Source organism: Sarcophilus harrisii, chromosome 2 (genome assembly GCF_902635505.1).
Source record: "Sarcophilus harrisii chromosome 2, mSarHar1.11, whole genome shotgun sequence".
Taxonomy (NCBI): domain Eukaryota; kingdom Metazoa; phylum Chordata; class Mammalia; order Dasyuromorphia; family Dasyuridae; genus Sarcophilus; species Sarcophilus harrisii.
This window is the reverse complement of record NC_045427.1, coordinates 351,250,435-351,272,629: the sequence shown is the minus strand read 5'-3', so window position 1 is coordinate 351,272,629 and position 22,195 is coordinate 351,250,435. Positions and strand designations below refer to the sequence as shown.

General features: G+C 32.9%; 1 protein-coding gene across 2 annotated transcripts in view; it reads right to left on the bottom strand.

Moving 5' to 3' along the window:
- Positions 1–22,195, bottom strand: part of RAD50 (RAD50 double strand break repair protein) — an 82,962-nt gene that overhangs the window by 45,023 nt on the left and 15,744 nt on the right. For both annotated transcript variants that reach the window (XM_012549910.3, XM_003756482.3), the window contains exons 7-15: positions 19,627–19,755; positions 19,181–19,346; positions 17,173–17,366; positions 16,672–16,878; positions 13,973–14,155; positions 13,401–13,558; positions 10,201–10,376; positions 9,519–9,756; positions 1,643–1,832 (exon numbers count right to left, since the gene is read on the bottom strand). In XM_012549910.3, the coding sequence (XP_012405364.1) occupies positions 1,643–1,832; positions 9,519–9,756; positions 10,201–10,376; positions 13,401–13,558; positions 13,973–14,155; positions 16,672–16,878; positions 17,173–17,366; positions 19,181–19,346; positions 19,627–19,755 (1,641 nt within the window). The remainder of the gene's footprint in view (positions 1–1,642; positions 1,833–9,518; positions 9,757–10,200; positions 10,377–13,400; positions 13,559–13,972; positions 14,156–16,671; positions 16,879–17,172; positions 17,367–19,180; positions 19,347–19,626; positions 19,756–22,195) is intronic.

Below are 22,195 nucleotides of genomic sequence, written 5' to 3'. Positions count from 1 at the left end.
AAAGAAGTTAGGAAAGGGGGAAGGTTTGAGGTAAAAAATCACGTGTTTGGATATGTGAATATGATATGAGTATCCTGTGTACAGAATATCTAGTTCAAGGTGTCAAGGAAAAACTGGTAATGTAAGACTGAAGCTCAGAAGAGACACTAGGCCTAGATATAGAGAGCTTGAATCATCCACATAGATTTTAAGCTGATAAGAGCAGGTGAGATCACCAAGAAAAATGGGAGAACAGGACTTAGGACAGACCACTGGGGGATACCAATATAGCCATGACCTAAATAAAGATCTAGCAAAGAAGACTGACAAGGAACAGACAAATAGGAGAAAAACCAAGAATAAGGAATGTCACAAAAGCCTAGAGAAGACAGAATTTTTTTTCTAGACAGTGAACAATAAATAGTGTTAAGGATTACTGAGAGGTCAAAAAGGATGAGGACTGAGCAAAGGCCATTAAACTTGGTAAGATATCATTGGAAACTACGGCAAGAGCAATTTTAGTTTAATGATGAGGTTAGAAAGCAGAATGAAAAAGGTTTTTGCAAGAGAGAAGAAAAAGTGGAAAAACCAATTACATATGACTTTTTCAAGGAGTTCAGTCACAAACAGTAGAGATATATGTTAGTTTTAAAATTACAGTTACATAGCCAGCTCACCGATAGGCTTTCCATGAAGTTTTTCAGTTTGGTAAAACTTGCCAGAGCTTGTGGTCTATTACTATAATTCATAGACTCATGGCTTACAGGTTTAAATTAATTTTTAAGAAATTAATTTAATAAAGTAATAAAAATGTTAAATATAAATGTAAATAAATAAAAATGTAGTTAGGAATACAAATGACATTCAGAAGAAAATATGGAAATGAAAAGGAAGTCAATTAATAATTGTTAACAAATTGAAAGATATTTCATTTTTATAGAGGGCAGATCCAAAAATTTAAAAAAAGATGTTCTGCTTCCTAATTCTGGTTTTTATGTACTACTCAGTTTTCCCCTTTAATTTTAGATTAATTCACCAAATGGCTAAGCATCATACACGTCTTATTTTCTAGCAGATTCTTTTAAATTTAAAGATACCATTTCTTCATTCATAACATTTCATCTTTTCTAAAAAAAAAATTTTTTTTAAACAGGACTATTTACAGATCTAACGCTATGTGGAGACTGTAAAGCTATGGTTATGAGGATGGACAGAAAGTATAATGCACTATAATCTCTCTTATTGAACTAAAGTTACATGCAAGGGCCTGTTGCAAAAAGGAAGTCCCCTACAAGACATTTTAATGCAGTTATATATAAGACTTTCCTAACAAAAAGTCAAGAACAAGCTGTATTTCAGTATTTTCATTTAAAAATCACTCCGTGTTGGCCACCTGCTTCACATATAAAATTTATTTATAATCAGCTGCTTGAAGAGGTCAATGGATTGGATAAGGAAACTGAAGGACATAACAGAGCTGGTAAGAGCAAATCAAAAGGTTAGCTTGAGGAATTAATGTGCCTCCAAGTTAATAGATATTTGATACTTGATGAGAATAATGGAAAACAGGAAAAGAAACTATTAAAAATATCTACATAAAATCATACTAATACAAAAATATCTACATAAATATCATGCCCTCCAAAAGCAACTCTCTACATACCTGTAATCTTTCCATGATAGTAACATCTGTTAAGCATGCTTTAGCACTTTCCTCTTCAGGTATTATAGTACCTAAGAGTGTCTCTTGTTCTTCTATTTCACCTTTTAGATGCTGTATGTCCCTGTTCACATTCTGTAGTTTATTCCTCAATTCTGGTATTTCTCTTTCCTTCAAATCAATTATGTTTTGTCTTGATAAAAAACAAACAAAACACACACATACCACAAAACTCTAAAGCTCAGTTCAACAATTGTATCCAATATATACTTACTGAATTATCTACTATATACAAGGCATTGTGCTAAATTTGTTTTTAATTTTAAAAATGATACTTTAAGCTATTATTGATGCCTGATACAATGGCCATTTCTCAACAAACTTTCCACTCTCACTGAATCTCAACTTGTATAAAAGAAAAACAGGAAAGCAAAACTATCAAGCAGAACTACATCAAACTATATAATGAAATATTTTTCAACTAGAGTCTTCCACCTTTCTATAAAGAGGAGGGACATGATATTTCATCACCTTTGCGAGCAACCATTCAAGTAAATCAGAACTTGGCTCTCATTCAGTGTTGTAGTCACTGTGAATATTGTTCTCCTTTTCTAATTACCTAGGGCAATTTATTTTCAAATAAAAGGTTTCTATTTAAAGCCATGCATAGAAGATACAGTTAGACAAGCCAAACCTTTTATCAATACCTTCTAAAGTAACCCTCAATTACCTCTCTCCTCTGACTGGAAGGCTAGAAGTCAGAATATTAAACTCTTCCCAAAGCCTTCCTTTATAAAGGGCTTAACAAGTTTCCCGGTAACATCATTTTTCCTATCAGCAGTTCTGCTTGGCTTCAACTTCAGGGAACACCATACTTTGGATTCTATGGTAGACATTCTCCTCTAACCTCAGGCTTCTCAGCTTCCTTTTGTATGTTCTCTTCTCCCATTAGATTGTAAGCCCCTTGAAGACAAGGATTATCTTTTCTTATTTGTATCCCCAGCACTTAGCATAGTGCCTTCCCATAGTAAATGCTTAATATTTATTTAATTTCATTTTAGTCCACTAAAACTCAGAAAACTACTATCTAGCCACTCCTCCCCAAACTCATATTTATGAAATTGATGTTTTTAACCCAATAGAAAGAAGTATGATAAAGCAAATATGGTGCAGGATTTGTCAGAAAGACTTAGGTTGAAATGTGACTCCAATATTTCTGAGGTATATGACAATGGACAAGAGAAGTAACCTCTTCCAGCCTCAGATACCATATCTAATATGGAAGTCATCAGATTGTTGCACTTAACTCTCAGAACTGCTGTGACACTGAAAAGAGAAAGTATTTGTAAAATGCTTTAAAATGTTCTACCTTGTAATAGATGTGATTTAAAATCTGCTAAGTGCTTTATATACAATAGTTAATTTAAATTTCACAAAAACCCTATAGGTAGATCCTACAGGTATTACAAACACAGAACTGGAAAGAACCTCAGCAGCCATCTAGCTTAACCCACACTTGAAAAGGTAATCTGCTACAATATAACCAACTAACCATGAAAAAAATGTAGGTAAAAATGGCCATCTAGCCTTTGCCAAAAGACTAACCCACTACATTCTAAGGCAGTCCATTCCACTTAATAATTTATGAAACATTTTGCCTGTTCCTGATCTCCTCTCTGAGGAGTTAAACAGAGTTAACCCTTATTTTACATAACAACCCTTCAAATACTTGAAGCCATTAAGTTGTTTCCCTCTCCTCCCAAATCTTCTCTTCTCCAATCTAAGTGTTCCTAATTCCTTAGATCAATTTCCAAATGTCATGGACTCAATTCCTTTCACCACTGTAATTGTACTCCTCTGTGCTGATCTTTGGTACTCAGAACTGAACTATATAACATTCTAGATGTGGTCTAACCCAGGGCTAAATACATAAGGTCATCACTGCCTTATTCTTGGGAGATACTGCTTTCTTAATTAAATTGAAGATGATATTAACTTCTTTTTGACTGCCACCCAAATATGACTGCTGAATTATTCTAAGTCCACCAAAACCTCTAAATCTTTCAGTGCTTGGTACAAAGTTAAGCTGGTTTTCTTCTTTTTGTAAAAGAACTATTTTTGTTATCATAAACTTGATAAACAAGAACACTGCCATATAATACATATGTGTGTATATACATACACACACACATATATAAAAAGAAAAAGTTATATATATGAAACAATCTCCTTTACCTATAACATAATAAATTAGTTCTAAACCAATACTGCTTGTTTGTTTCCTTCTCAACGTACTTCTTTTCTCTTCTGTGAATTTTAAAAATGATCAATGATTTTTTAAAAACTTTTTTAATTGGCAAAAATCTACTTTCTTACTTTTCCGTCCCCTTTGGAATTGTGCTTGGTCATCATATTAATCAGAGTGCCTAAATTTTTCAAAGTTTTTTGACTTTAATTAAATTGTTTGCCTGGTTCTGATCACTTTACTCTTCATTAATTCATTAAGGTTACCAGGTTTCTCAAAAGCTATGTCTTTTAATATTTCTTGTTGCATAATCTTATTCTATCACAAAATACAATTATTCTATAATTTCTTTAAGCATTCACCAATTGATACTCCCCTTAGATTCCAATTTTTTGTCACAAGAAAAGCTTATTAAAGAATATACTTTCTCTCTAATTCTCATTGTTTCCTTCTGTTTTGCATTCCTATACTTAATGGTCTATGTATAAATGTATGAATGAATGTATTCTTCCCTTCTTTGACCAAGTCAGATAAGAATGAAGTTCAAATGTTAGCTTCAACTCCTTCCTTTTTGTATAGAGAAGCACTTTATGCACTTCAATTATGTGATATAATTTTATCTTTCTTTCCCCTTTCCATTCTTCTTTAAGATCAAGACATAACAGAATTCATCTCAGTCTCTCTTAGTCTAATTAGACTTCTAAGGCGAATAGGATTTAGAGGGATAAATGTTATCTCCTTATATGCATATAAGCATTTTATTCTTCTTTATTCCCATTATTATTCATTCATGTTTAATTTTTTGTTTCTCTTAGCTTCTGAGTTTGAACTTCATGTAATTATGGTCTTTTCATCAGAAATGTTTGGAAGTCCTTTATTTCATTAAAGATCCATTTGTTTCTCTCTGAAGACTTTTAGTTTCACTACATAAATTATTCTTATAATCATAAGCTTTCGGGAATATTATAATTTTAGATCTCTACTCCTATAGTGACTAACTATATGATACTGACTGTGGCTTCTTGATAAGTGAATTCTTTCCTTCTGGCTGCTTTGAGCTGGAAGGTCTAGAATTTTGCTATAATGGGACTTTACATTTCAGGTCTTTTTTCAAGAGGCAATCAGTGAATTATAATTCCAGTTTGTACTCTGGTTCTAAGACACTTGGGCAGTCTTCTTTTATGATTTCTTGAAATAAGACAGCTAGGCTCTTTTTGTTGATCACACATTTTATATAGTCTAATGATTTCTAAATTATAGGTTTTTCAGATAATATTTTGCCTATTTTCTTCCATTTTTTTCTTATTATTTCTTATTGCCTCATGAAGTCACGGGCTTTTCTCCATTCTAATTTTCAGGGAACTTATTTCTTGGGCAAGGTTTTCTTAGTTTTATACCAAACTCCTAATTCTCTTTTAAATTCTTTCTTTCATAGCCCTCATTTCTTTCCCATTCATATTTGGTTTTTTGTCAATTAAGTTGATCTTTATTTTTCTTTTTAAATAATAGCTTTTTCTTTTCAAAATATATGTAAAGAAAGTTTTCAACATTCACCCTTGCAAAAATCTTGTGTTGCAAGTTTTTCTCCCTTCCCTCCACTCCCTTCCCCTAGACAGCATATAATCCAATATAGGTTAAACATGTCTAATTCTTCTATACATATTTCCACATTTATCATATTACATAAGAAAAATTAGATCAAAAAGAAAAAAAAAGAGAGAAAAAGCAAACACCACAAAAAGTGAAAATACTATGTTGTGATCCACATTCAGTCCTCCCTCTGGATACAGATGGTTCTCTACATCACAAATCTATTGGAAATGGTATGAATCACCTCCTTGTTGAAAAGAGCCACATTCATCAGAATCGATCATCATATAATCTTGTTGTTGTGACAATGTTCTCTTGGTTTTGCTCATTTCATTTAGCATCAGTTCATGTAAGTCTCTCCTGGTCTCTCTGAAATCATCCTGCTGATCATTTCTTATAGAACAATAACATTCAATAACTTATTCAGCCATTTTCCAACTGATGGGCATCCATTCAGTTTCCACTTCCTTCCCCTTACAAAGAGGGCTGCTACAAACATTTTTGCACATGTGGGATCTTTTCCCTTCTTTATTATCTCTTTGAGACCCAGTAGAGACACTGCTGGATCAAAGGGTATGCACAGTTTGATAGTCCTTTGGGCACAGTTCCAAATTGCTCTTCAGAATGGTTGGATCAATTCACAACTCCAACAATATATTAGTGTCCCAGTTTTCCCACATCTCCTCCAACATTTATCATTATCTTTTCCTGTCATCTTAGACAATCTGAGAGGTATGTAGTGGTATCTCAGGGTTATCTTAATTTGCATTTCCCTAATCAATAGCGATTTAGAGCATTTTTTCACATAACTAGAAATGGTTTTAATTTCTTTTGTCTGAAAATTGTTCATATCCTTTGATAACTTATCAACTGGAGAATGACTTGTATTCTTATAAATTTGAGGTAATTTTCTATAGAAATGAGGCCTTTATCAGAAGCCTTGGATATAAAAATTTTTTTCTGTTTCTCTTCTAATCTTGGCTACTTTGGTTTTGTTTATTCAAAAACCTTTTTAATTTAATATAATCAAAATTATCCACTTTGCATTTCATAATGTTCTCTAGCTCTTCTTTGGCCATAAATTCCTTGCTTTTTCATTGACTATCCCTTGCTTTCCTAATTTATTTATAGTAAATCCTTTATGTCTAAATCATTAACCTATTTCAACCTTATCTTGCTATAGGGGTCCTCAAACTTCTTAAATAGGGGGACAGTTCACTGTCCCTCAGACTATTGGAGGGCCAGAGTACAGTAAAAAAAAAAACTTTGTTTTGTGGGCCTTTAAATAAAGAAACTTTATAGCCCTGGGTGAGGGGGATAAACGTCTTCAAGCTGGCCGCATCTGGCCCGAGGACCATAGTTTGAGGACCTCTGGTATAGAGTGTTAAGTTTTGGTCAATATCTAGTTTCTGCCATACTCTTTTCCAACTTTCCCAGCAATTTTTGTCAAATACTAAGTTCTTGTCCCAGTAACCTGGGTCTTTGGGGTATTATAGTCCATATTTGGTTTTTTAAAATCATTTTTAGATCTCAAAAAAAAAGAAAAACAAACTTTAACTTCATCTCTTCTAGAAATTCTAGTTGCATTTGTGTCGAAGTCATGTTATTCTTTATGGCTTTTAGTGCCAAATGTTCTAAAGTCTTTTTTTCTGGGTTTGTATCTTATTTATCCTGCTAAGAATTTTTTATGGTGGAAATCTTTTTTTGTTTACTCATAAATTACAGCCTACTTTCTGATTTTGGATTTTACATTAGTACATTTGTGTACTTCTGGATGAAATATCTAAGTTGGTCTTATTAAAGCTTTCTTTGTATACAGAATTATATATCAGGTACAAGTTGTGTTACTCCAATATTGCAGGTTGGGGTCTCGTAAGCTTTCTATGCCCTTTCTAAAAGCTTTTCTTGATCTAATCCAGGGCAAGTATGATCATTACTCTGCTGTTCTGAGCTTTACAAGTTCTGACCTGGAACTCATGTGAATCTGTATTTGGTTTAAAATTCCAGTACCCTGCTATTGGATTTAGCTATTATCAGTCAGCTGCGAAGTTGAGCTAGTTTAGAGTGACAGAAGTGCAGGGTCATTCTTGTTCTGGGATTTCTACCCTGGTTATTCCACTACAGGCTTCAAATTGGATTAAAGGCCAGTTTTGAGATGCTGCTTTTTTCCTGATTTCAGAGCTACATGGCTTCTATTTGCTTCTGAACTTGTTCCTCATTTGATACATAGTCTTGGAACAATAACCATTCCTAACCTGGGAATACCACCCCTGTGTATTTCTCAGACTCAGAACTGGGCAGTAACTTTCCTCTTAACAAAATAGATAAAATACAAATCCAGATAAAGAATGACCAGAACATCTGCCAGCAAAAGCCATATAAAAAAACACAGCTTAGACACAAATGCAACTAGAATTTTTGGAAGAACTTTTGGAATAAAGAGTTTTGAGTTTTTCTTTTTTTTTTTTTTTTTTTTGAGAGCTAAAAATAATTTTAAAAACCAAATATGAATGGAGGATAGGGAGAATGGAAAAGAAATGAGAGCTATGGAAGACAGCACCTGTTTCAACTTCTTGCATAAAGCTGAGATGCCCCAGCATGGGTCTGAGACTGTTTTATTGATTTTGAGGTTAGCTTCAGTCCTTTATTCCCTGGGTGTTGGAATGGTCCAACATACTATAATATGTTAGTGACTATAGCATGCTCTTTGACAGATCATGTCCCTAGTATCTATACATCTTATTGTCTATGAACCTATGCTCACCTGGATCAGACAAATGACTTCTAGAGACTTTCTCATGGATTTCCCAATGATGGTTTGGTCTGGTGCATTTTCTAGATCTAGAGTTTTTTGTTTTTTATTGTTTTTGGGGGGAGAGAGGGCAGTTGGGAGCAGGAAGACAAGAGGGGAACCTTGCTATATTTCTTTCTGATACTCTACTACAGTAGGTTCTTATTAAAAAGCTTATTAACCTGATTTTTGTTTTGCAAAAATATATGCCCTAGAAAAGGACCACATGTGCAAAAATGTTTATAGTAGCCCATTTCATAGTGGCAAGGAACTGGAAATTGATGTCCATCAAGTGGAGAATGACTGACTAAGTTATGGTATATGAATAGAATGGAATATTATTGTTCTATAAGAAATGATGAGCAGGTTGATTTCAGATAAGCCTGGAAAGACTTACATGAACTGAAGCTAAGTGAAGTGAGTAGAACCAGGAGAACATTATATACAGCAACAAAAAAATTATGTGATGATCAACTGTGAAAGACTTGGCTATTTTCAACAAGGTGATTCAAGGAGACTCTAACAGACTTGTGACATAAAGAGCCATCTGCATCCAGAGAGATAACTATGAAGACTGAATGTATATCAAAGCATAGCTGAAAATGCGATTTTTTTCTTTTTGTTCTTTGGTTTTTTTTTCTTTGTGTTTTTTTCCCTTTTGATCTGATTTTTCTTACACTGCATGATGAAAATGGAAATATATTTAGAAGAACTGCACATGTTTAATCTGTCTTGAATTGTTTGCTGCCTGGGGAGAGAGGGAGAAAAATTTTGAACACAAGGTTTTGCAAAGGTGAATGCTGAAAACTAACTTTGCATGTATTTGGAAAAATAAAAAGCTAAGAAATAAAAGAAAAGAAAAAGAAAACAAACAAACAAAATACATATATATATATATATATATATATATATATATATATATATACCCCTCTGAAGCAACTCTGAAGAATTCAGCATAAAAGCTTATGTTTCATGATTAAGAACTTTCTACTACGAATGGTTTACTTTTGAAAAAATAAAATTTATTCTAGCAATAAAAATAACAGCAAGAGGCAATGAATGCCAGCCTATTAAATTCAGCAGGATGTCTAATGTTTTACTCTGGACAAAAGAAAAGAAAAAAATGATAATTAAATTTTCCATCTCAAGTATATTTCAGAAAGGATTAACTAACAAAAATTGGTTTGAATGGGTACATTTTTATACTTACAGTGCTACTATAAAAAAAAGTTTGTGTCCTTTTTTTCCTTTACCTTATTGGTTTAAGCCCCATCATTTCATCACGTCTTTTTTCTCTTCTCTTCAGCTCAGATTCTGTTGACTTGAGTTTGTCAGGAGCAAGGCGTAGCTTGGATTGCAAATCACTTATCACATCTTGTAGTTCAGCTTCTGTCTGAAAAACTCTCTGACATACAGGGCAACATGATTGGTTTTCATCAGTAAGCTGAGTAATAAACTGGGAATAAACTGCTGTGGCTCCAGCAAGCATTGCTGTTTTTAAGAAAAGAAAATGAAAAGTTTTAATTTGGCATTTTATAAACTTCATTTATCTGAAGAAGAGATATGTAAGTTGTATTCTTTTTTATGAGTATGATTGTTTATAATTCCTTGAACAAATACACTATTAAAAAGCTTCAGCTTCATCAACTGCTTAATGGGCATAATAATAATCATATTTATCTCACATAGTTGTTATGAGGATCAAATGAAATATTTGTAAAGCATTTAGCACAATGCCTGGCACATGGTAGGTACTATGTAAATACTTATTCCTTTTTCTTTCCCTATAAAAAGACTAAAATTTACATACTTAAGTTTTCTTTTATCAAAGATTCCTAAATATAATTTGTGTAAATTAGTGTTTGGAAGGAAAAAGCATGATGAATGGAACTCTAAACATATATTTTAAATGATCAAAATATTAATAAATTTTACCTCGCTGTTTAGAAGATTTTTCAATTTCATCCATTAGCTTATCTAAATCACTTTCAAAATCCTGACTTCCACAAACATCAAATAATTTGTCTTCATATTTGGACAATTGTTCTTCCTTCTGCTTGAGTTCATTATTGATATGATTTTTATTTTGTTCTGCTGAAGCCAGCTCTTTACTGAAATAGAAATGGATCTGCTTTTAAAATATGAGCTATGCTCTTAAAACATGTAAGAAGATAAACAGAACTATACTAACAAGATATATGATTAAAAATCGAATCAAAATAATGTATAAATGAGTAATATAAAATTTTAGAGGCTGGAAAGGTAGATGGGGCAAGATTGTGAAAGCTCTTAAAATCAAATAAGGGGTATATAACTTATCCTAAAAACAATAGGAGCCATTGGTAATGATGTGGTCAGACCTGCACTCAAGGAAAATTGCTCTGGTAGCTACGTGAAGATGAATTGGATAGAGTGGGATTTCAATCACAGAGACTGATTATCACTCTATTGTAAGAGCCCAAGAAAAACAAAGGATTGAGGTAGTATCTATGTAAATAAATAGGAACTGTCTGATACAAGAAATGTCAAGGGGGTACAAATATCAAGACTTGACAACTAATTGAATATGCAGAATGAAGAAATCTGTAGAGTCAAGGATGATGTTAAGATTGTGAACCTAGGATCCTGAAATGATTATGATATTCTTAATTAAAATAGGGAAGTTCTGAATCGTGCTTGATTTGGGGATAAAGATAATGAATTCTATTTTGTATGTGTTGAGTCTGAGGTGTGTATGAGACATCCAGTTTGAAACAGGCAACTTATGATGCGGTACTAGACCTCACAAGAGAGACTGGAACTGAACACTTTGATCTGTGAGTCAACTATACAAAGAGTCAATAGTCAAATACTCAAAGTCAATAAAGTCAGCAAAAGAAATGGCATAGTGAGAAAGCAATATAAAGGACAAAGCCTGTGATATGCACATATAGGGACAATGATGTGGATGATTCAAAAGAGTGAAGAGCAGTCAGGGAGGAAGAAAAACAAGAGAAGGAAATGTCATATCAAATCAGAGAATACCTAGGAGGAAAGCAATCAACAGTGTCAGATGCTCCAAAGATCAAGAAAGATGAGAACTGAGAAAAGACAATCAAATCAGTCAATTAGAAATCATTGTTAATCCTGAAAAAAGCAGCTTCAATTGACTGAGAAGACTAGAAAAAGAAACTGGATTGCAAACTGTTGAGAAGTAAGAGAAAAGAAAGTGGAAGCAACAAATGTAAATAGGCTTTTTCTGGGTATGATTGAGAATTTGCCTAAGATATAAAATGAGAGCTTGAAGGAATGTAGTATCTTTTTTTTTTTAATAGCCAAAGTAGCTGTTTTAATGCATAAAGATACTATAGATACAGAAATGTCATCCTTATTGAATTTATCTATAACATATAATTTTCAAATTATTAATAGAACATAAATAGCAAAAAGGCAAAGATAATATAACCATTATTTTGGGAAGTTTTAATACTCCACTCTGAGAACTAGATCAATTTAAAACTCTTCATAATTTTGTATCTTCCTATTTTTCCAATTTTCCTATATCCAACTCTTCCCATGTACTCTTTGATCCAATGACAGAAGGTTTCCTTGTATTTCTTCCATGATATATTTTTTTTTTCCAGTACTGAGCTTTTGATTGTCCTCCATGCCTAGAGCTTTCTCTCCTTTCTCATTTCTTCATTCTGGGTTCCTGGCTTCCTTCAAATTTCATTAAAAGTCTCACCTCCCACAAGAAGTTTTTCTCACTCTTCTTTAATCTTCATACCTTTCATTTCAGATTATCATTAACTTTCCTTGTATATGTCTTGTTTACAATATATATATAATTATTTGTATAATCTCTACCCCCATTAGACTATAAAGTCTTTGAAAGCAAGAACAATTTTTTTTTTCCAAGGGAATGTAGTATCTAATGAAGGTTTAATCAACAAGCCAGGTTAGGATGAAAGGAGTCAAAAGCTGAAACAAGAAAATATCTAGCTTTTCAGGTCTTTCAAAATTCAAACACAGCAATGGCCTCCTTAGTTTTAAAAGAAGCCTAAGAGATTGCTAGAGCCTAATTACCCTGAGGTAAGTAATTTTGTTTTCCTTGAGACAGAGGTAGAATCCTCAAAGTATCAAGAAGGCAGCGGGGAGGGAAGAAACTCTATATCCTCAAGACTGTGAAGCCTTGAAAGAGTATGAGATCCTTAGTCCTTGGGGTCCTTGAAATCTATTTAGGTTTTCAGGCTAGATATAACAAAAAATATATCAATAGCCTATCATAACAATGTTTTCTTAATTTATAAGAGACTAGTTACCCATACACATGATAATATAGAACATTAATTAAAAAACATCCCTTACGAACATCACAAAAACTAATAATGAAAATATTATCAATCTGAATCTTAGTCTCCTAAACAGCTATATAAGATTTTAAAGAAAAAACAGAACAAACCATCACTATTTATAACTCTGCCCTATGCAACTCCATATATTTATATAGACAGATAAATAAGTATAGAGTATATACTATAAACGAGTATAGAGAGATAAGAAATGCAATTTCATTGATAAAGAAATCTTCCAAGTAAGGAAACTCCTTCTATCAATGCAGGATGGCACTCTTTTGGCAATATATAGTCTTTACAAAACTTGCGTCCAGCACTGAAATATTAAAGGATTTGCCCTGGATCACATAGCCAGTCTACCTCAAAGACAGAGGCTCAACTCTGCCTTCTCTATCCATCTCACTATGCTGCCTGCTTTTCAATACACGAGTATATACAACAAAAGTATTCCACAGAATAAGTCAAAGTAAGAGTCAACATGGCATAGTGAGGAGATGCTGAACTATTAGTCAGATAAAAAAAAAAACAAAAAAAAAACTATTAGTCACACTCGCTATGTGATCCTAGGCAAGTCACTCACAACTACCATCTCTAAAGTCAGGATAAGTGCCTACCTCTTAGAATTTTCATGAGGATAAAACAAAATAATGCCCCTCAAATACTTGGCAAATCTTAAGATGCATGTGATGCCAACTATTAAAATATGCCACTCTGTGACAACAACTGATTTTAGGAACATTTTTTAAAAACTGGTCTAGTAGGGAAAAGAAACAACTCCTACATTATCAAATGAATACTTACTTAAATTTGGCAAGTCTGTCCCGTGTCTGATTAATTTCTTTAGATTTACTATGAAGCCAGTCTTCAAGTTGCTTTTTGTTGGGAAAATAGCCTAACAATGACGTTAATTCATCATTGTGTCTAGATTTTATTTTTCTTATTTGTTCATCTTTGTCAGCCTATAAGGAAAAATTTTTTTAAAGATTTATTTTTTTTTTAATGGAAACGCATATGACAGTTTTGATATGTCAATTATGATACCAAATATATCACTGATTCAGTTACTTGTAAACAGAAATTGGACATGTGATTTCATTGGAATAGAGAATTCCAAAGTGAGGAAACTATAGCTACCAATATAGGTAAACATTTCTGCAGCTCATAGTCTCCCAAGAGTGGCACCCCTAAGGCAGAAGTTTTGTTTTTCCCAGGATCACAGGTCACACTGCCAGTATTTGTCAGAAGTAAAATGTGAACCCAGGTATTTCTGGCTTTGATGATCTCTCTCTCTGCTACCAAACACTGTCTCATCAGATACTAATGTCAAATGAAAATTTCAACACCTTAGTATTACTAGAATTAAGATACAATACTTTGTCTCTGGTCAGCATTTCCATTTGGGTTCTTGTCATGGTGTGATGGTTTAATTGTTCCATTTCCTGATCTAATTTACGAAGGCTTCTGTCCAGATCTCCCTTTTCTCGCAGTAGTGTTGGTAGTTCTTCTTTCAGTGCTGCTACATTACTGTTTTCCTCTGCCTTGCCAAGTGCAAGCTCCTAAGAAAACAAAAGTAGCAAATTTACCTTCTGAGTAGTAGCAACCAACAAGAAATCAATAAGTGCATTTGAAAGCTACTGAGCACCAAAAAAGAGGCAAAAGTATCCAGATTTGACCAAATACAACAGTCCATGACAATTAAGGAGACTTTCTTATTGACTTAGGGTTGTACCATGTGTGAATGTACCATGTGTGTTTTAGTGACAATTATTTCATGAATATTCCCACCAGAAAGACAACTACTAAGAAAAAAAATCAATAGGTCCAAAAGGAGTGGGGAATAAAAGAAAATTCTTGACATCATTTATCACCCTGTTCTCCTGTTTCCTTAATGCTACTCTCTTCTGTCCTGTGTATCAGTAACCATCTCAAAATTTTCATCCTCTACTCTACCTTCAAACATACCAAGACTAAAAAAAAAAAAACCTTCACTAGATTGATCCAACAATTCTGGAGAGCAATTTATAGCCCAAAGGGCTACAAAACTCTGCAAACCCTTTGATCCAGCAGTGTTTCTACTTGTTCTTCGTAGCAATACAGTGAAGTAAGGTAACTGCAATAGATTTGGGACAGAAAATGCCATCTGCATCCAGAAAGAGATTGAATGTGGAAGGAAACATCCTATTTTCTCCTTTATGTTTTTTTCCTTTCTTGCTTTTTCCCTTTTTGTTCGGATTTTTCTTTCCCAAGATGATAAATATAGAACTATATTGTACATGTACAACCTATATCAGCTTGCTTGCTGTCTTAGGATGGGGGAAGGTAAAAGAGTAAGAAAAGGTTTGGAGCTCAAACCTTACAAAAATGAACGTTGAAAACTACCTTTACATGTAACTAGAAAAATAAAATACTATTAAAATGAAAAGAAAAAAAAAAACCCACTAGATACCACCATCTCCTCAAGCTATAATCCTACATCCCTTCTCGGACAAAAAAGTTGTCTATATTTGCTTCCCTCACTACCTTTCCTTCCTATTCACTTCTAAAACCTTCTGCATTCTGGCTTCTAAGATCTCTACTGAACTGAAACTACTATCCAAATTGACTAACAGTCTCTGAATTGCCAAATCTGATTTTTTCTCAGTCCTCATCTTTTTTAAGACTACTGGGCACTCTTTCTTTCTAGATGGTGTCTCTTCTCTGGATTTTTTCAGGATACCACTCTCTCCTAGTTTTCTTTTTACATATATATAGTCCCATCCCTCTCCTGAGCTTAAGTCCCACATCTCTAACTACGTACTGGACATTCTAAATTGGATATCCCAGAAACAGAATCTTCACCCCTCAATCTCCTTTTCCAAACTTAATTATTTCTGTTGAAGACATATTCCAGACTTTCAGGTTTATAACTTCAGTATTATCTTCAATTCATTATTTGTACTCACCACCTATCCAATTAATCGTCTCATCTCCACATCTTTTCTTTCTTTTCTTTTCTCTACTCACACAGCCACCACCCTAGTTCAGGCTCTTATTTTCTCTCACCTAGAGAGGTGTCTCCTTACTTCAAGTCTTTAATCACTTGAGTTTTTCCTATAAAATGTGACCAAAGTAATCCTTTTTAAGCACAGACCTAACTATAAGACACCCCTACTAAATCAATTCCAAATGCTCCTTCCCTATTGCCTCCAGGATCAACTATCAGTTCCTATTTAGATTTTAAAATCCTTCACAAATTAGCTGTAACCTATCCTACTGTCCTCATTGGATATTATTCCTGTGTCTGTGTTCAGTAATGCAGGCAAACTGGCTTTCTTCCAGTTCACAGCCAATACTTTATCTCCAGTCTCCACGTCTTTATACTGGCCATCCACTCTGTCTGGAATTCACTCTCTCCTAAACTCTACTACACAGAGTCCTTCTCTTCCTTTCAAAATGCAACTAAAGCGCATCACTTGCTAAAATAAAGTTTTCTGATCTCTTTCCCACTAGCTACTAATAAACTCTTCTACTGAAACTATCTTGTATTTAATTATTTTATATTTATCTACACTTATTCACTTAAAATTGATTAAGTGTAGATTTATGTATGGACCTGTTATCTCCACTGGGATATAAGGTCAATTAGAATTGTCTCTTCCTTTCTACCATATACTGAACACTTATTTCCTGAAAGAAAAAAAATAGATATAAATAGTCTAAATGAAAATCATTTAAAAAATAAAAACAAATTAAAAGAAATGTGAGGAAAAGGAGCTATGATCTCCTAACAATCTAAATCTATATGCCCGAATTTGGATGTTTTAAAAATTGAAAAACATTGAGAATGTCTAAAAGCCTATTACTAAAGGCTGAAATAACTTCTTTCAGAGGAACTGCAGCTACTCTAAATGTTTCTATGTGGCAGAGTCAGGAGGAGGGAGTAAAGAGTCTCTAGAAAAGTTTTCCACAAAGGTATACAAATTAATGCTTTCTTTTGAGTATCAATAAATGTGACAAAATTTGAGCATGGAGAATACTGAGTAAGTCAATAAGTCTATTTCTTAATTACAATTTCTTAAGACAAATATCTTACGGTTTTTCCAAGTTCCTGGTCCAGTTCAAGAATTCTGTCCGAAGATCCCTCTAATTCTTGTAGTTCATATTTTACATTTTTCAGTTCAGTCTGTTTCTTACTTTGAATTTCTAATTTCAGTTCAACTATTCTTTCCAGGCCAGTTTTCTTATCCCTTATTTCATCTATCTGTTTTTGTTTCATACTTTCTTTTCCTGCAAAGTCATTCTAAATATAAATAAAAAAAAATTAACAATTTGGTCATTTTGTACTTAGATATATAAGGGAAATTCATTTATGACTATTAAAATATTAAGGTTTCAATCTCTTTTTTTTCTTTACAAAAAAAAGTTATTTTAATGTATATCCATCCCAGTAAATCATTTAAAATATTTCATAGCCAAGATACATATTATCTTAAGATCTCACATAAAATGCTAATTAAAGATTAATACTTAAACTAGTCAAATAATGCAAACAGATGCAAAAATACCACAGACTGACATATTACAAAATGTTTACCATCATTCGCCTATTAGCTTCTGTTTCTCTTTCTTCTATGTCCTTCACAAGCTTCTGAAAATTTTTAATTTGCCTTTCATTAAATGGTGCTCGCTCAAACCCATCTAGTTCTAAATGTGTTGCCAAAGACTGTATTAATGAATCTCTAGCTCGGATGTTCTGTTGATGGCGATCAGCCTGTAGTTGGAGACGACCTTTACAAAAAAAAGTACAAGAACATTAACAATTCTATTCATACAAAATTAAGATTTAAAACCTTGATTTTTTAAAAATATCCTCTTCTTTCCAATTACATGTAAAAAAAACTTTTTAACATTCATTTTGTTTAAAAAGTTGAGTTCCAAATTCTTTCCCTCCTTCCTTCTCTTACCCCTTTCTGGAGAAGATATGCAATTTGATATAGATTATACATGTGCTGTCATGCAAAATATATTTCCATATTAGCCATGTTGCAAAAGAAAACATGAACCAAAAGAAATCCTCCAAAGGCCCAAACATATAGAAACTTTAAAAAAAAAAAAAAAAAAAAAAAAAAAAGCATGCTTCTATCTGCCTTCAGACTCCATCAGTTCTTTCTCTAGAAGTAGATACATTTTTAATCATAAGTCATCATAAATCCTTTGGAACCATCTTGAATCACTGTCTTGATTAGACTGGCTAAGTAAGACTAATTTTTAACACTTGATTCAAAAAATACACGACACTATGGGAAAATGCACAGACAATGCTTTTCAAGAGTATATGTTCCATAATTAATCTATATCAGATTACTTGCTGTCTTAGGAAGGGGGGAGGCAAGAGAGAGAGGGAGAAAAATTTGAAATACAAAGTCTTAAAAAACAAATATTGATAACTATCTTTACATGTATTTAGAAAATAAAATACTATTGAAAGTTTTTTTTTTAATGTGTTTCAAGACGTTTAGAAGATAAAAAATATTTTACTACCATCATTCAGAGGTAGGATACTATAGTGGAGAGAGTGCTGACCAGGAGGAATCAAGAAGACCTGGATTAAATCAAATTCCATTTCTGACACTTAATAGCTAGAATGACCATGGGCAAATTATTTAAGATCTATATATTTCAAGCAAATCTCCATAAATTATGTTCTAAAGTCAATGACATGTTAGGGTTTGGTTCAGTAAAGGGAATTCTTACCATCTAAATCACAGATCTTTGCAAAGTATCATATTTTGACCTATATGCTTTAGAAGGATAATCTTAAGGAAAAGCATAGTACTTAAGATTTCCTAAATGTTTCTTATTTTCCACTAAGCAACCTGGCAAGTGCTTCAGAGCACAGTTATTACATTAACATTATTTTTCTGTGTTAACATAATTAAGAAGTGATTTTAATGTATAATTGTATTGCTATTGTTTTTAAATTAGTCTCCTCATCTCAAATTGTCAAATAGTGTTTTATATTCCCCTAAAATATTTTTTAATTCCCTTGATGTGTGTTAATCAACTGTGCATTAATTGTGATTAATCAAGAATATGTGATTTCATAAGTTTATCAGGATGGAAAAGGAACCCCCTCCACCAACACAGACTACAACCCTATATACACTAAAATGTCTATAAATCTTAAAAAAAGAGATGCTTAGCATAAGGCCCCTGAAGACGGATTAATTTATTTTCTATAACCAAATTTCAATATAATTCACTTTGTAATCCTAAGTATTTTATTTTATGTACCTAAAAGCATATTCTGAAGAATCTATAAGCTACATGAGACTGCCAAAAGGGTCCTTAAGACACAAAAAAAGGTAAAGAACAGCTAGTTCAGAGAGTTTAGAAAGTTTAAATGACTTAGAGTTTAGAAAAGTTAAATGACCCATCTTAGGTCACATGACTAGGAAATATGAGAATGATGATCTGAACTCAAAACTGGATCCAGTCCAGTATTCTATCTCTTCCCCCACAGTATCTCTGTAGTAATAACACCTATTCACACTAAATACACTGACTCTTGCAATGAATAAAACTCAAATAGTCCATTCTACCCTGTTCCACAAGCAGTTCTGATTTTTCATGATTCAGCAGCTTAGATTCTTTATTTGTTCTGTCCAGCTCTCGCTGACAATCAATCAATCTCCTTTCCTTTTCTCGTACTGTTCTCTGGTGGTTGTGGTACATATCATTTAGCTGTTCATCAGTCCCCTGAAATACCTAGGCAAAATCAGAATAAATAGTTTTAAAATAAAAAATGTAAGGGGACATAGTATTACTTAACTAGCAGTTACTTGTGCACATTGCCCATTATATAAAGAGGGAGAAAACCTAAAGCTTCAAATCTTATTACCTATACACACACACACACACACAAAAAAAAAAACCCACCATCAAAATAATTATGTTTCAAAAAGAATAAGACAATGGCATAGTTTAACAGAATAACCTTGTTTACAAAACTTATATTCTAAGGCAGAATAAAAATTTCAACACAAACCTTTTCCATTTTCTGCTCTAATTCACTGTTGTCCTTTTCCATTTGTTTCTTTCTACTTTCCAGAGCTTTAATGTCATTGTCAAGCCTCACTATTTTAGAAAGATTCTGTTCAATTTCTTTTAGATGAATCTGAAAATGAAATAAGACTTTTCATATATGAAATTCACCATAGCTTAATTTATTCATTTAAAACATTTTAAATGCTCATAGAACTTAATTTAACTAATATACTGCATTTAAGAATAGCAAAAAATATTTCTATGGTAGGAAATTTTTACTGTAGTGAAGCAAGAATTTTGAAGGAAATCAGTCTTTTCACATACCCCACAAAAAATAGCAACAGGCATCTCTAGCCCAGCACAAAGACTCAAGAAAAACCAAGAGAGAAATATCTTTTACAAACACAATGAAATATATGTGGGCATTAACTTAACACATAAGTCATGTAAGAGGTCTATATGTAGACAATTTCAAAATGATTTTGACAGAAATCAAGGCAGAACAGGTGAAAGGATCGGGGCAGACAGGTGGTATACAGTAAAGAAAGCATTAAGCCTGGAAGCAGGAAAATCTGAACTGAAATCCAGCTTTTCAGATACTAGCTGCGTGACCTTGGGCAAGTCATGTAATGTCTGGTTTGACTCAATTTCCTCATCTGTACAATGGGGATAATAATAATATCTATCTTACAGAGTTGTGAGAATCAAATGAGAAATTTGTAAAGTACTTAATCCAGTGCCTGGCACATAGTAGGCATACTATTATTGCTAGCTATTATTATATTCTTACACATCATTAGATCAAGCAAATATTATACTTGTCTAACTTGCTGATTTAATTCAGAATAGTGGTTTCATTTGTAAGGAATAAATTCTTTATCTATATTTGTCAAGTAAGTAAATAAAATGAACTCAATTATGGATAAGAATGATTATCAAAGTACTCTGAACTCTTCAAAGGAAGAATATTAAAAATTTAAGTTATCTCAAAGCACTCCATTCAGGAATGAATAAAATGTATTTATTAAATACCATAGCCAAGCACTATGATAAGTGCTTAGGACACAAATACAAATGTAATTTCTATCCCCAAAAAAGCTTACAATATATACGGAGATATAGTAACTAAAGAAAGGAATATTTTGGTTTGCAAAATTACAGGGATAGGATGAGGAAGCACAGAAACTACATCTGTATAACATCATTCCAAAGTCACCAGTGATCTCTTTATTGCCAAATCTGATATATTTTCTTAATTTTCATCCTTCTGGACTTCTAAGTAGCATAAGTGATGGCTGACCACCCTTACTTTTACATATTCTCTCTCCTCGATGGGTTTTCATGTCATTGCTTTTTCTTGGTTTTCTTACTGAGGCAATGACTTTTCCTGATTCCTCTTCCACACTATGAATATAATCCCAAAGCTGTCCCTGATCCTCTTCTATTTTTTCTCTGTAGTCTTACATATACCTTATTGCCTCCCATGGATTTAGTTATCTATACAGATGATTCCTCAAATTAGATATTATCCATCTCTAGCCTCTCTTCTGAGCTCCAGATATGCATCTCCAACTCCCTGCTGGACAAATCAAACCTCAAACTCAATATGTATAAGATGGGATAATTTTGCACCCTCTCTCTTTAATTTTTCTTCTTATGTTAAAACTCACTACCATAGTTCACCCAAGTTCATAAGCAATCACTAGATATTTATTAAACACCTATGTACTAGGCACTGGGGATACAAGAACAAAGAATGAAATAAATCCTACTCACATCCTAATGGGAGAACAAATACATGAAAACATATATAAAACATAAATAATAAGTTAATAAATACTATATAAAGTTAAATTCAAGGTGGTTTGGGAGAGACGGAGTAGAAGGAAGTAATAAAGATTTCATGCAGAAAGTGATGTTGGAATTACATCTTAAAGGAAAAAGATAAACTCTATGAAAGGAAAGTAGGAAGAGTAGATTGCAGGGATGGAATGAACCAGTATAAACACATAGAGACATTAGAGATAGAGAAACTTGTGTGAGGAAAAAGAAAAGGCCAATTTGGAAGGATCAGAGTACTTGTCCTATGAGGTTATAAGTTTATAAAGGGCTTTAAAAGTCAAATAAAGCTAATATTTTATCCTAAAGGCAATAGAAAACCACTGAAGTTGTTTAAGTAGGGGAGTCATATGGTCTGATTCACATTTTAAGAAAATTTTGGCAGCAAATTTGTAAGATGGTCTGGAATACTAAAAGACTCAAGGCACAAGATCAACATGTTATCATAATACTATAAAAGAGATAATGAGAGCTTGAACTAAGATGCAAAATATATAAAATGGAGAGAGGGAGACAGATGTGAGAGATAATATGAAGACAGAAATACAAAGATTTAGCAACTACTGGATATATGAGACAAAAGACAATGCTAAGATTATGAACTTGGGAGATTAGAAGGATATGGTACCTTTGAAAGAAATAAAGAAATTTGGAAGGGGAAGATTTAAGAGAAGAGATTGCTTTGGACATGCTAAGTCTGAAATGTCTTTGAAATATTCAGTTTGAAATGT